Genomic DNA, 14,900 nt, shown 5'->3' on the forward strand with positions numbered 1-14,900 from the left:
TCATTTTCGCACATTCATGTCTCATTTCCGAAAAGGTTTGGTTGAATTCTGGCTATGTTATATCAACTTATTTCTCTAAAGGTCCAATTTTAAGATTTTTTGTTGATTTGTAAGACTCAAGGCCTGAATTTAATTGCTATGAATTGATAACTCATAGCAAACATTCTTTCTATTGATTTCAATCATATTCACATCTTACATTCTCCTTTCTATATATATATAGCACATCAGCTTATACACATTGGACTTTGCTGATATACTCAGTTTACATTAAATCATTACCTTTAATGATAGTAACATTTACTAGCCAACAAACAATTGCAAACTGAACCAAAGAATATCCATCCTTGATTACATAGGATTTCAGAACCCCTTCCAGGCGCCAAGAATTTGGTCGAATATCTCAGCTATGAGCTCTCTATCTGCGCATTGCAGAAACGATCTGAATTCATCTCGGATATCATAGATCTTGCTGAACTTCACAAGATATAGCAGGCAGCTGCTCTTCAGCTCTGGCAGATGATACACACTGGCGTTCTGGAGCCTCTCCAGCACATTTGTCGTGTCGATATCCTCCAGCAGGCTCTCGTGGCAGGCATCCTTCAGGTCTGAAATCTCGTACTTATCAGCTGCGTGAAGAAGGGACAGCCTGTGGGGCAAGAACTCCTCCTTCTTCACATTTCCATACATGTAATTCAGTAAAGCTCTACATGCTTCAATAGACATGTCGGAAATGTCTATGGCAGCCGTTTCCTTCCCCTTGAGTTCGTGCAGGAACATGCTGCGGATGACAGGAGACCTGGATGCAAGAATGGCCCGGTGTGCTGAGATGCTACCGTCAGATGCATTGATCGTTACATCGGTTTGAATGCCCTCAGACAGCATTCGACCAAGTAATGCAATAGCCGTATGATTCGACTGGCTACACGTGAGCCCTCCACTCCAAATTGAGCAAGGCTCTCCCCCCTGCACGTTCCACAAGTAAGTTCTCCATCTCATTTAGTTACAATAGTGAAAAATTGAACGTTATCTTACATCCGGAGGAGCAGTTTTGATGTCAAGAAACTCAACGTCGACGATGAACTTGCCACTCAAAGGAACCTCAATTGTCCATACAAAATCCTCACTGCTTTTGAGCTGCTTATCAGTAACATCTACAAGTAACTATAGGTTGTAAGTCATGAAATTAACTGTGGGTTTCCATTAAAGAACATAGTGAGATTGAGATGATTCTCACCAGGATGAACAAAACACTTTCGCTCCCCTGCTGCAAGGCTGATGACTTTGATCATAAAAGATGCTATCGGGGGATTTTCTTTGGCTAAAGTTGTTACCTCAGGATACAATCTAATGATCAGTGTTCGGCTCTTCTCCACAGATAAATGCCTTCAATTGAAATACCAAAAACTGATTAGAATGATGAAACCCCTCTATTCCATTAGCATCAAGATTACAACTTTAAGTATTTTCTTGAACCCCTTTTCCTTACAATTCAAATACTACTAAAAACTGATTAGAATGATGAAACCCTTACATTCCATTAGCATCAAGATTACAACTTTAAGTATTTTCTTGAACCCCTTTTCCTTACAATTCAAATACTACTAAAAACTGATTAGAATGATGAAACCCTTATATTCCATTAGCATCAAGATTACAACTTTTAAGTATTTTCTTGAACCCCTTTTCCTTACAATTCAAATACTACTAAAAACTGATTAGAATGATGAAACCCTTATATTCCATTAGCATCAAGATTGCAACTTTAAGTATTTTCTTGAACCCCTTTTCCTTATTCTACAATTACAGTGGCTGATTAAAGGAAAAAAAAGTGAGAAATGAAACTGACCAATTCCAGAGGCCAATCTTGAAAGGGTCTGATTTCCTGTAGGAGGCAGCGGCCAAATCGTCAATCCGCCACTGAGCGAGGCGCGACGTCGTATCGACACGGTAGGCAGCGGCGGCGGTCATCCGGGAGAAGAGGAGCGCGGCGGTGATGTCATGGATGCAGTCCAAAATACCTTCCAAGAATTGATCGGCGTGCTTTCCCAGCTTGGCTTGTCTCTGCTTTCCTCATATATTTACTCACTTCTCACTCACACCTCTTTCAATCTCTCTCTCTCTATATATATATATATTCATACACTTTCAAATGGATTTGTGAGAGCGAGCGAGCACAGATACTAGCCGGCACGCCAGGTTATTGGTGATCGCAACTTTGATCAGTTCAGTGATAGTGAAGTATTTGCCTCTGTTTCTTGATATTTTGGGGGAGAGAGAGAGAGAGAGAGTGGGGTTTGAGTTTGATTGCTTAGTTGATTTGTTTGCTTGTACTACACTTGAGGTAGGTTGATTTATGATTTATTTATATATTGGAGAACGAGTGACAATTGTTGTTCTTTTTTTTATGCTCAACCTCTAACGTGTAGTACTCCTAAATTAATTGCTTTCAAAGTTCTACTTCTCTAACACTGTTTCATTGTAATACTTCTCAAATGACTTTTTATAGTACTCAATTTTTCACATACTCATTTTTTTCAAAAAAATTATAGAATGGTCCTTATTTTTTTTTGATTTTTTTTTATTATTTGTATACTAGTGTTATACTGTACATTGATTTTTTGGACCAATATACTTCAATGTGCTTGTATTGTGAGCTGAAAATTATACTCCCTTCGTCCCACAAAAAATATCATATTTATGGACGACACGAGATTTTAGGAGATTTTGTTTTGTGTGTTAAATGGAGAGAGAAAATATACTCCTCCCGTTTCTTCATAGTTGAGTCATTTTACCATTCCGGGAAGTTTCTCCATAGTTGAGTCGTTTCCTTATATGGTAACTTTTTCCTCTTTCTTACTTTACTCTCTCTTACTTTATTCTCTCTACTTTATTCACTTTATACTTTTTACTCTCTATCTTTTCCTCTCTCTTACTTTTTTATCTATTTATTTAACATACCCAACATTCATTTCTAAAACTTCATGCCAAAAAGTTCCGCCTCAACTATGAAGAAACAGAGGAAGTAATTTTTATATTAATGTGAGAGAGAACTTTTTTCAAAAAGGAAAATGTTACATCTTTTGTGGGACAAACTAAAAAGGAAAGTGTCTTTTGTGGGATTGAGGGAGTACTACTTTAGTCTCCTTGTATTGTAGAGTTAAGAATAGGGGTGACGAAACGGGTGTACGGGCCGTACCCAACCCGAAATCCTAATAAAAAATTTAAAAACCATAATAATTGTCCGTGTATAACACTAAAATATATATATATATATTCACAAGTAATAAACATTGGATTCAGTAACTTTTGTATTTATCTGGATAAAGTTGTTCAAGAATACTATTATATTTTTCCTAGTTTAAGCAATATTGCTATTATTAGAGCATCCTCATCCGTGCTTTTATTATTCAATAATTTTTGTGTTTATTTGGATAAAGTTGTTCAGGAATACTATTATATTTTTGTCAGTTTAAGCAATATTATTATTATTATTAGAGCATCTCCATTCGTGCTTTTAGATAAGAGCACGGAGGTGGACCCGGACCCACTTTTACTCCTTGTCCTTAGGCAAGAGCACAACATCCACATCTGTGCTCTACCACAAGGACAAGCTCAAGGGTCCCAATATTCTATTATTCAATTTAAATACTTCAATTACTAAAAATATTTCTGCAATATCAAAATACATTAAAATATTAAAATTACATAATTAAATCCTAAAAAATAAAAATTACATAATTAAAATCGTAAAAAATAAAAATACATAATTAAAATGTGAAATTTGGAGAAAAAAATTGAAAAAAAAATTAAAAGTGTTTAGCAAAAGGATATAATTTATTGAGAAGTGGGAAAATATTTTTTTATGTAAAAATGATTTTTAAAATTAAATTCAAATTTTTGAAAAAAAAAACAAAAGAAAAACAAAATTGTCGTTGGCCAATCGCGTGCAGCACGAACGTGCTCTTATTTAAGAGCACCGCCCTTCCGCTGGCAAGGACGGACGGCTCGCAGCGGCGGTCCGTGCCGCTGGCACGAACGGATAAAAGCCCGCTGCGGATACTATTAGTAATAATTGGTAGTATTAGATTTCCTAGAATATAAAATAAGATCTAGTATATCTAAATAATTGGACCCTTGGCAATGCATTTTACATTTTGTATTAATTAATGGCGTGTGGCCATTTTCTATGGGCGCGGATGCTTTGAGGGAACGAATTTAGTTTATGATCCTTTAAAGCAACGAATTTTATGTTTATTTCCTTTCCTTATTGTTTGATCCTCTACCACGTTTTGAAAGTAAAATGAAAAACTTTATTTTCCTGTATCACTTTCTCTTTATTAATATGAAAGATTCTGACCCTCAGATTAGTGCTCTTTTATAATTCAAAGTGTGAGTTATTTTAGGGGAACTAAATTGTCATTCTGAAAGACACTTAATATTGTTAATCTTCAAATAAGTTTCTAGCTAGTCTAGCTTCAATAAGGTCATCCGCATCCCTATCTCTTAATCGTCTCATCTCTTCACTATTCATGGACCCCATTGCACTTTTCACCCCATCTCTTAACTAAGAGACATCACTTGCATCCCTCCATCTCTTAACCATCTCATCCCTTAACTATTAATTCAATTTCATTTTTTATTTTTATTTCCAACAAATTCAATTAAAAGTTCATTGAAATATTAAATTATACTAATAATTCATAAAATCATTAAAAACCACGAAAATTACAACATCCGAAAATACGAAAAATACATAATTGAAATCCTAATATTACAATTTATTAAAATCCGCATAATTATTTGTGGGAATGATAGGTGAGAATAGAGAGTTTTTTTATGGTGGATAGTTTGTGGGAATGATTTGACATTTATAGAAGTGATTGGGGGCTTAAAAAAATAGAAAAAAAAAATTAAAAATTTGAAAAAAAATGGCTATAAAAGGGTAGTAATTTTTTTGGGAATTTTTTTTCGATTTTTTTCGGAACTTTTTTTAAAAATAAAAAAATATATATATTTTTCAATGGATATAAACGATGGTCGGCGAGTGGGTGTCACAGACGAACGGGAGCTTGCTACGTGGCCAACGTGCGTGGCGAGCTGTCTCGCCAGCCACATCTTCGCGGAGAGACGTGGGACGAGATAGAGACGAGACGGCGTCCCGCATCGCTGTTTCGATGCGGTCTCGTTTCTCTGAGACGTGATAGAGCCCTCATCGAGACGCGATGTAAATGCTCTAATAATCGATTATACAGCTACCATAATGCAAAATAAAATAGCACGTCCGAGGTCAAAGATCTCGAGACCAATTTAATTCATTTAAAAGAAACATTTCAATCTATCGAAAAAGAACATATAGTGTACGTGTACATCTTCCCCTAATAATTGAAATAGGGCTAAGGCATGATTGAGTTCATTTGTTTGTTTGTACGTGTCTTTCTTTGCTTGATGTCTGATGATGTTCCATGCTAGATCGTGTGACAAATATTCTACATATATTATGGATTTGGCAAATATTAGATACGCAATCAACGTTCTCAATTTCTCTCAAGATATTTATATGAATACTCTATTACATTATATTTAAAGTTCTTCTGTATATAAACATATATTTAAAGCATATTGTCACAGTTTACAATTATAAATAAACTTATTTACTAAGTATATATTAATCAATTAAATATAGCATTAATTTTGTGTTAATGTTCAAAGAGATTACTTGCGACATTTAAAAGGTTGAGATAAGTAAGAGAGCATGAGAGAAAATATGTTATGACATTTAACAAAATGAAATTCATGGGAGGTAGCATTGATTATAGTCTAGAAGGTAGTTATGGTCAATTAGGCATAGCCTGATTTATTGATTAATTCGCCAGCGACCATGTGTCGTTCGATCTGTTGAATGTCTCATTTGCCATTTGATTTAATATTTTGCATATGTTGATGATAAAGTGTGGGATTGTTATTAAAATAGACCTAATTTAGTTAATTTTGTAAAAAATTGATAAATTTTGGAATTCAAGAAATTAAGTTTTTTTTTTAATATATTTTTTTTTTCTATTAATTCGGTCATTCTTGTGATAAGCTTGTATAATTTTCTCCAAATCAAAATTAATGGGAGAAATGTGAAAAATACTAAAATTGTAATATAATTAGCTATTTTTAAATGATATGAGATTGAACAAACTTTATGATTTTATGGTAATTTATTCTTAAATGAATAGTGGATACTAAATGAGTGTATATATGGCAATTTTTTCATGTGTTTTAAAAAAAAATATTAACTTAATAATTAAAGTGAGAGAAAATAAAAGTAAGAGTCTATTTTATTTTATTCTCTCTCCAATTTAATTATTTAATATTATATTAAATACGTGTATAAAAATGATTCAACTATCTTGACACGGAGAAAGTATGATTTTTCTTGTTCAAAGTCATAAAATATGATTTTTCATGCTTCATGCCCATTTATTTGAGTTGAAGTTAACCTATGTCGTATGATCGACGACATGATTTTTTCCCCAAAATGTTTTTTTAATCAATGAAAGCTTAATGAGTCCACGTTGCATGAATAGTAGCGGACTTGTACTTTTCCCATAAATAGTATGATGGCCACTTGGCATCTATTTTGTGGGGCTTCATGTCATAAATTAGTTAGCGATCATTTTAATTCAAGAAAATGAAATCGATCAAATTGACTTGTTGCACTCATTTTTCTAACACGTAGCAACAGGACTTCTTTTGGCCTCTCCTATTCTAAAATGTACTTCTTCAGGACAAACTATTGTTTAAGGCAATAGCAATGTATATTTGACATCAATAGCAATGGGTATTCTCGATGGATATGTGTGTTAAAGGTCCAAGTCAATTCTCCCATAAATATTAGTAGTACTACTAAGATTGATATTTGACATCTATATTTTGGACTATATGTCAACAACCATTTTTTTCAAGGGATATGGGTGGAAGTTGATCATATTGACTTATTGCACTCGTTTGCTAACATCTACCTTAAGGTAGTCAAAACTGCGTGTCACGTTCTCGAGTGATGTGAGATGTGGTACGTTGAAGGAGCTAGATTCGACATGGCGGCACATCACTACCACGTACGCGCATGTAGTAGTTACATGACCGTCATGGGCATTTGGGCGGACCCAAGTGAGATGGGGGAGGGGCTTAAGTCCTCATTAAATTATGTTTAATTTTTAACCTTTTTCTATTAATTTTAAAAAAAATTATTCAAGTTTAATGTAAATTATTATGTGAAAGCCCCTATAAATAATTGAAATTATTAAAAAATATACTTTAAAATAAAATTTAGAAATCTCAGCCCTTATAAATAAATATTTCTGCGTCCGCCCCTGGACCGTCTAAGATAATCGCGTGCATTGTTCTTGGCCATTTTCTTAAAAAAAATTCAATCTTCATTTTAATTTTTGAAATATTACTTTATTTGTGTTTGACATGGCGGCACATCACTGGCCGTCTACTACACGTTAGACTCGTTTGGTATGAACGAAACACTCGACTAGACGAGCAAGACGACTACAAAAGCACCACGCAACAAGCGGCACGGATAGAAAATCTCCTCTTCATAAAATTGCATGTAGATATAAGAAACCCTATGGCCTATACAATAGAACATTTTTTGGGCTTGATAATAAAATTAGGCGTGGGGTTTTGTCCATGCATGAAGTTCTTATAGTAGTAATTAACTAATCTAGGCCCATTAAATGTTTATATGATCGCAGGCCGCCTAAAATGGGCTCGTATCCAATATAATATTAATAATTGTGTGTGCATTTTTCTTTGTGTGTGGTTGCCGGTTGGTGTATCTACATTATCCAATATTCATAAAAATTTTCATGAATTAAAATAACTGACTATCAGTGACAAGGATTCCTATATCTCCTAGAACTATTCCAAGATGAATAATAAATGTTTTTGCGAGAGGACCATTAAAACAAAGACCAGTTACAAGGACAAGAATGTATAAAATTAAATAACCAAAATCTCTGAAAATTTATAACTACTCTTGGAGAGTCTTTTTATAATCATACTTTGAACATTGAATGTTTCGTATCCCATACTAGACTTTCTATGAATTTTATGTATATTATAGGAAGTTACAAAAACAAATCAGGAAAGTTAGAAACTAAGAAGATCCTGAGTTTACTTTTGATATATGAATATCATAATATATGGAGTAGATTTTTTGTGAAATATTTTAATGAAGAAACATGGAGTAGCATTAGCATATGTTTTATTAATGTGAGCAATGTAATGATATATATGTCTCCATCGACTCCAAGTCATATTTGAATGCATAATTAAGCAAAGAAAGTAATACTACTAGAATCCAAGTACTCAACGAAATTCATGAACTCTACGTTACTTCACAATATCCATTTAAATGAAACAAATGTATACACCATCGATCAAGCATTTATATGATACGATATGATAATGATAACTCCAAAATTGTAAAGAAAAAAATGAAATGAAAACCTAGAAAATCAGAGTATGGTGCAATTAGGAGGAGAGGAATCGTACACGACCCTTTCATAATAAGCCGGTGGGCAGTACTGCGCCATAGTTGGCCGTGGAGGACTTGAATTCGGTGAAGACGATCCACTTGAATTGGCCGGTTTAACGTCTTCTATGCTCACAATATCAGCAAAGCAAAACTTTTTCCGAAGAGCCTTTGCCAAACATACGGAATCCACCCTTTCTCCGGTCACAACAAGCTGGTCGTTTTCTCCGATACTCACTGCCGCCACTCCTGCATTATCATCATCTCAGATATCATCTTTATAGACATATAATTAGATCATTAAGATCTATGATGGATTCATAGTGTTTAATCAGTAATTATTTAATACAATAAATTAGGGTTTGTTTTATGCTTTCAAATCAATATATATATTGCTACATGTAACAAATATACATTACCTGGTACATTCACAGCAATCGACATGGCCTTTGATCTAGCCTTCTCATTGTGCATTGGCACATTTATCACAATCTTTTTCTACATTACAAAAGCATACAATTAGATGAAAATGAAATTAATCTCCTGCATTAATTGAACAAAACTCTACCTTCATTTCAAGAGCTCTTGTAGTTGGTTTCTTACTATGGAAGTTTTAGAGACCAAAAACCTAATTAATATGTAACCCTTCTGTTTTCAATTTATAGGAAAAAATCCCCCAATACATAGCAATTTTTTATTATGTACTGTTAAATAAAATATGTCATGCATATGTAGGAAAATGTGTGATCAACCGCGTATGGTGACGGACCAAAAAATATTTTACGTGGAATAGTGAAGAAATATGAAACCGATAATTATTGACTATTGGACTTGGTGTTAACGATGGCAATTGAGAAATAATATGGTTAAGGAATAAGGATATTCCTTTCCCTGTTTTTTCTTTGTATTTTACATGTTGAAATTTTGAAACCGGAAAAAGGAGAAAAATGAATAATTTTATATGTGCAATTTGTTTCGGAAGCATTGTGGGCAGGTATGGGTTACACTGTTGAGTGTGGTGTGAGAATTATGGACATATATTTGGACCAATTCTTGCTAATATATTCATAAAATATTTGGCTGCACCGAATTAACTTCATAAATAGCGATAAGCAACATAATTAAATATTTCAATCAACTAATTAAGGGGTCGTTGAAATCTTAACTCGATCCCACTTCAACTAATTAATTGCATTAACTAAGTTCTCGGAATAGAACACTTATTTATTTATTTTCCTTTGATATACTCATTATGTCCAATAAAAATAAGGATATTTTATCGTGATACGAGAATTAATGCATAATTGATAAAGTAATAGAAAGATAGAAATAAAAAATAATTGGAGTATCGTTAGAGGTTGTTCGGTTCATGAGACTAGGATAAGCACTGGCAGACCTACATTTAATGGGGGAGGGGCTTTAGCCCCTAATAAATTCATTTTTTTAATTATTTTATACTATAAAGTTCTAAAATTTATTCACATTCTATACACATTATTATATAAAAGCCCCTATTAATAATCTAAGTTACCTACAAATTTATTTTTAAGGTAAAATTTGAGAATTTAGCCCCTACTCCCGTGTATTTCTGTGTCCGCCATTGATGATAAGTTAGGACGTGTCTTGTCTATGTTAGAATTAGTGTTGGATTTAGAAATGTTGTTTGTTTATCTTATTTTAATAAAATATTAAAATTTGAATAATTTTAATTACATTTTAATAAATTCTGAATCAAAATTTGTTTATTAAATTAATTAAGTAATTAGCTAATTATTTGTTGAATTCGTTCATAAAAATATATGTAGGAAAAACTCAAAAGCATAAAAAGGAATGGAAAGGATTACTGTAAATACATAATAAAAGGATAATTATAGCACAAGCATTAGTAATTATTTAATTTTATTTAATTTTCACAACTTCGATCAAAATAATTTGTTGCATAGCGGGTTGTGCACGGCCGGGTGAAGCAGAGGTGGGAGAGAAGAGAGATGTGACAATTTTAGTCACATGGGTTTAGCCCAGATGAATTGTCGCGAGATTAGGGTGAAAAATAATCAGTCGAGACCGACCATGATAAAGGAGACACGGGCCGACGGGCCGAGTGATAACTCTGTCATAGTAACCGAACGTCGGATAGTTCGGTGACTGAGATTGAATCATAAAGAAATAGTGGATAATATGCTCTACTTCATTAAAAAGAAAAAAACATTAGCACTAAAAATAGGAAGTGATATTTTCATGGGACTGACAAAATAGACACGCACGTAAAATTTCTGATTGAGTTTAATTTTCATAGATGAATCTTGTTTTTCAAATAAGTCCAGGTTTAATGAATATTAGATTTCTCCTCAAATTATTCACTGTAAGCTTATATTCTGTCACTATTAAAAATTTGAAAGCAAGGAAATATTTGTCACCAATAAAATAATTAATCAAACATATTGTATCAACTAATTATGCAAGCAACAAGGAAAGAAAGCAAGAGTGTGAATGTTGTAAACCTACATATATATAACATTTTTAATCACCGAATGATATATTTGCAGTTGACCTCATTTGTTTATATTTATATACACATATTTTATTTTGTCAACAAAGAATGATTAATGTACGACTTAGTTGAACCGTGGGTCCGTGACAATGCCTATGTATATAGTATAGTTTACTAACAACTTCTTAAATTCTGAGTCCATTTTGTTGCGCATTAATTTTTTAAAAATATTTACTATTTCTATTAATTTAATGGCATTTTTATATGTAGTTCCTAAGAGATTTCGAGAAATATGATCGTTTCACACTATAGTATATATAGACTCATTGAAGAAAGCTTACTAACTAATTCACAAAAACATTATTGTTGAAGCATAAAGAAAGACCAAGAAGGTCACGACTCAATAGCTGGAGTATATTTTTTTTTACTAAGAAAAGCTTATAAAAATTTGATAATTAAATTCTGCATCTTCAATAATGGCATCGATTGTATTATATTCGAATTGACTTACCTTGATTGCTTTGCTAAAGCCACAAGCAATAATAGCATCTCCAATGGAGGCTAGCGGATAGGCTAGCCGATCGCGGGCGCTAGCCGATCCGCTAACCTCCATTGCGGCAATTTAGGCTAGCCGATCGGCGAGCTCTAGCCGATCGTGGGCGCTAGCCGATTCGTTGGCCGATGCGCCCGCCATAGCAGGCTCAATTTCGGCTAGCTGATTGCATTTTTTTTAATGTATTTTTATATGCATTTTTTATTGTATTTTTTTATGAATTTTTTTAATTATGTAATTTTTTTTAGGATGTACCTTTTTTTAAATTTATATAAAATTATTGCATTTTTCTGTATCTGTGTCGTAAATTTAATTCCGTATTTTGCGTGATTGTAATTTATTTATTTTTTATAATTTTGCTGGCCTATGGCTAGACTATTGCTTGTCCAGTTTCTTGTCCTGATGATGTGACATGAAGGGTTTCTTGTCTTGATGATGTGGCAGAGAGAGTTTTTGGCTAGACTATTGCTGGCCTAAAGCTATTGATGATGCTCTAATCGATTTGTTTTTGAATTTCCTAAATCATTGTAATTTTGGTTGGAATAGTGGAGATTTAGATTATGGTGAAAAGTGGAGGATCAATTACATAAAAATGAATAAAATATGATTGATCGACAATCAATATAACCCCATATCACAAAATTGTAACATTTATATTTTTTTCATATTTATTTTTTTAATATTGATATAATTAGTTTCTCCTATGTGCTTTCATATATCATAAAAATTGGCTACATGACTTTTATAGTTACACGATCAAATGTACAAAAATTGTAATGCACAACTAATCGACTCACTTATAAGATGTAATTTTATTTACTGAAGTTTGTAAATGTCACAATACTTCAAAGATTGAACGATTTTCGTAATTAATGCTGTTTCAAATTCAGTTGTTAAACTATCTGTCCCTCTCCAAACCCATTAATACAAAATTGGTAAGCTGATCTAAATTTTATAGGCAACTTGCAATTGGGTTTCAAATGGTTGGCTAGTTTGGACTATGATTTGAGATTTGTTGACCCACTATTCTGCAAGGCCCATCCAATACATATTTTTCGTTTATAAAACTTATCTGATTTGTTAAAAAGTAGTAGTACTCCTTCCATGAGTTTCGTCCCATTTTAGAAGTTCCATTTGAGTTCGGCACGAATTAATAGAAATATAAAGAAAAGTTGGTGAAAAAATAGTGGAATATGGATCATATTGTTATATATTAGTTTATAATAAAATGTGAGTAAGAAAAGATTAGTGGAATATGAGTCTATTATTATTTGTGAAATATTTCAACCGAGACTCCTAAAGTGGGACACCCAAAAAAGGTAAACCGTGACTGCTAAAGTAGGACAGAGGGAGTATATGACAAAAGTCACGCGCGTGTCATAATAGATGTCAATGTCATACTTTTGTTTTTAGTTTATCCTACAAAAGATGTCATATTTACATTTAAAAAAAAATTCTTTCTCACATTAATATAAATATATATTTTTTCTCTCTATTTAACATACAAAACAAAATTTCTTAGAATCTCATGTCATTATCCAAAAATGTGTTATCTATTATATATGGATGGAGAGAGGGAGTAGTATTTACTACAAATATATGACTAATTTAAGTGAAATATAGTACCCTACATGACACCTTTAATTAATTGATTTTAGTTGTATCTACAGACTCCGGTAATTTGGTGGTATGAATAATTAAAAATAAACGCTTTATATTTTTGATTTATTACTAGTAAGTAGGCCATTACTATTTACTACGCTACGTCCTAGATTTCCTTATATTAAAATTTCTATTCGCAGAGTAGGTTGATATTTATGATTAGTGATTATTCAATGCTTTCAAAATTTAAATTGCCAAAACACAATTGTAATTAATGTTTTTCACTGAAAAAGTGAAAAATATTCTATAAATCGACCATACTGGCCTTTCCGTACTTAATGGCCGACATAATTCTCTAGCATTTAAATGTAAAAAAAAAAAGAGAAAATAATTCAAAACTAGTATTGTTAATAAAGTTAGGTGCTTACATTGGTCAAATGTAAGGGTTAATAAAGAAAGACCAAGAGTGTGTCAACAATACTCCATATAAATTTAACTAGAACTAATATTATTATGAGTATTGGGGAAGTTGGTTTAAACATTTAATTAAACTAATCACATGGGCCTATTTGATGTTGAAACTCCAGATTACATATCATTTCGCTTACATCACGTTGACCTATTGTTTTGTTTTGCTAAATATTATCACAGCCTATAGTTAATTACCATACTTATCATTATTCCAAAGCTATCATTTTCATAGTGAAATTAATCACCATAGATATTTTTTAACATCACATACCAATTCTTTATTATGAATGTTTTGGGCTCTCATTACTTATTGCTTTGGACTCTAAGTGAGGAATAACTTTTTTTTTTTTTTAAATTCCTAATTTAATTAGAGAGTCATGCTTTGACTTTACGGATTTCCTTTTAATAAACCTCGAACGTAGGATGCACATCCCCATTAGAATCATTGCATATTATTCTTTATTATGAATGTTCTTTAACTAATTAGCTCGTAATATTCTTTCAAAAATGAATTTTCTAGGAGTTTAATTTATTGAAGTGGATCTTTGTTTAGAGATATTAATTTTGGAAGTATCGAGGAGCACATGATAAATGATCATTTGTTCTAAAATGTAAATGATAAATTCTTGTGATAAAAAACAATTAGTATAATCATGATATATGGGATTCTGTTGATAAAACAATTAGTAAAATTTCATCACTATTTACACTTTTGAATAAAACATAGTACTCCCTTCGTCCCACTTTAGGAGTCTCGGTTTTTCATTTTTGGGTATCCCACTATAAGAGTTCCGATTGGGATATTCCATAAGTGGTGTATATAAAAGTAGGATCCACATTCCACTATCTTTTTTCACCAACTTTCGTTTACAATTTTTAAAATCCGTGACGAACTCAACTGGGACTCCGAAAGTGGGACAAAGAGAGTATAAATTTTTATAGTTAATGTTTAAAAAATTGAAACCAATTTTTATATATAAAAAAGTTTATTTGAAGATACATATTAAATGGAAGAGATAAAGGTTTTGTGTGGTGGGCCCCTGTGGTAGAATGATGTTTGAATTACTAATTGCCTAAAAATAATTAAATGGAAAAATGATTAAAAATGAGAGAAACTTATAAATTACATTTCTTGCGTTTCATTCAATATTTCCTGCGTTTTATGCACAACTGTGATTTAATAGAAACCAAGGAGATCCTAAGTTTACTTTTGATATATGAATATTTGTGAAGTATTTTAATGAAGAGAG

General features: G+C 32.3%; 2 protein-coding genes across 2 annotated transcripts; both read right to left on the reverse strand.

Annotated features, from left to right (window-relative positions):
• Positions 1-124: 124 nt before the first annotated feature.
• LOC125220086 (BTB/POZ domain-containing protein At1g55760-like) lies at positions 125-2,347 on the reverse strand. The gene is made up of 4 exons (XM_048122222.1): positions 1,850-2,347; positions 1,238-1,386; positions 1,036-1,154; positions 125-966 (listed from the first exon to the last, which is right to left on the reverse strand). The coding sequence occupies exons 1-4, from the start codon at positions 1,969-1,971 to the stop codon at positions 364-366; spliced, it is 993 nt and encodes a 330-aa protein (XP_047978179.1). The 5' UTR covers positions 1,972-2,347; the 3' UTR covers positions 125-363.
• Positions 2,348-8,409: 6,062 nt separating this feature from the next.
• LOC125218553 (heavy metal-associated isoprenylated plant protein 47-like) lies at positions 8,410-9,144 on the reverse strand. Its single transcript, XM_048120238.1, has 3 exons — positions 9,102-9,144; positions 8,953-9,031; positions 8,410-8,782 (listed from the first exon to the last, which is right to left on the reverse strand). Exons 1-3 carry the CDS (start codon positions 9,105-9,107, stop codon positions 8,517-8,519), a joined length of 351 nt encoding a protein of 116 aa, XP_047976195.1. The 5' UTR covers positions 9,108-9,144; the 3' UTR covers positions 8,410-8,516.
• Between the last annotated feature and the right edge of the window lie 5,756 nt (positions 9,145-14,900).

Source organism: Salvia hispanica, chromosome 4, assembly GCF_023119035.1.
Source record: "Salvia hispanica cultivar TCC Black 2014 chromosome 4, UniMelb_Shisp_WGS_1.0, whole genome shotgun sequence".
Lineage (NCBI taxonomy): Eukaryota > Viridiplantae > Streptophyta > Magnoliopsida > Lamiales > Lamiaceae > Salvia > Salvia hispanica.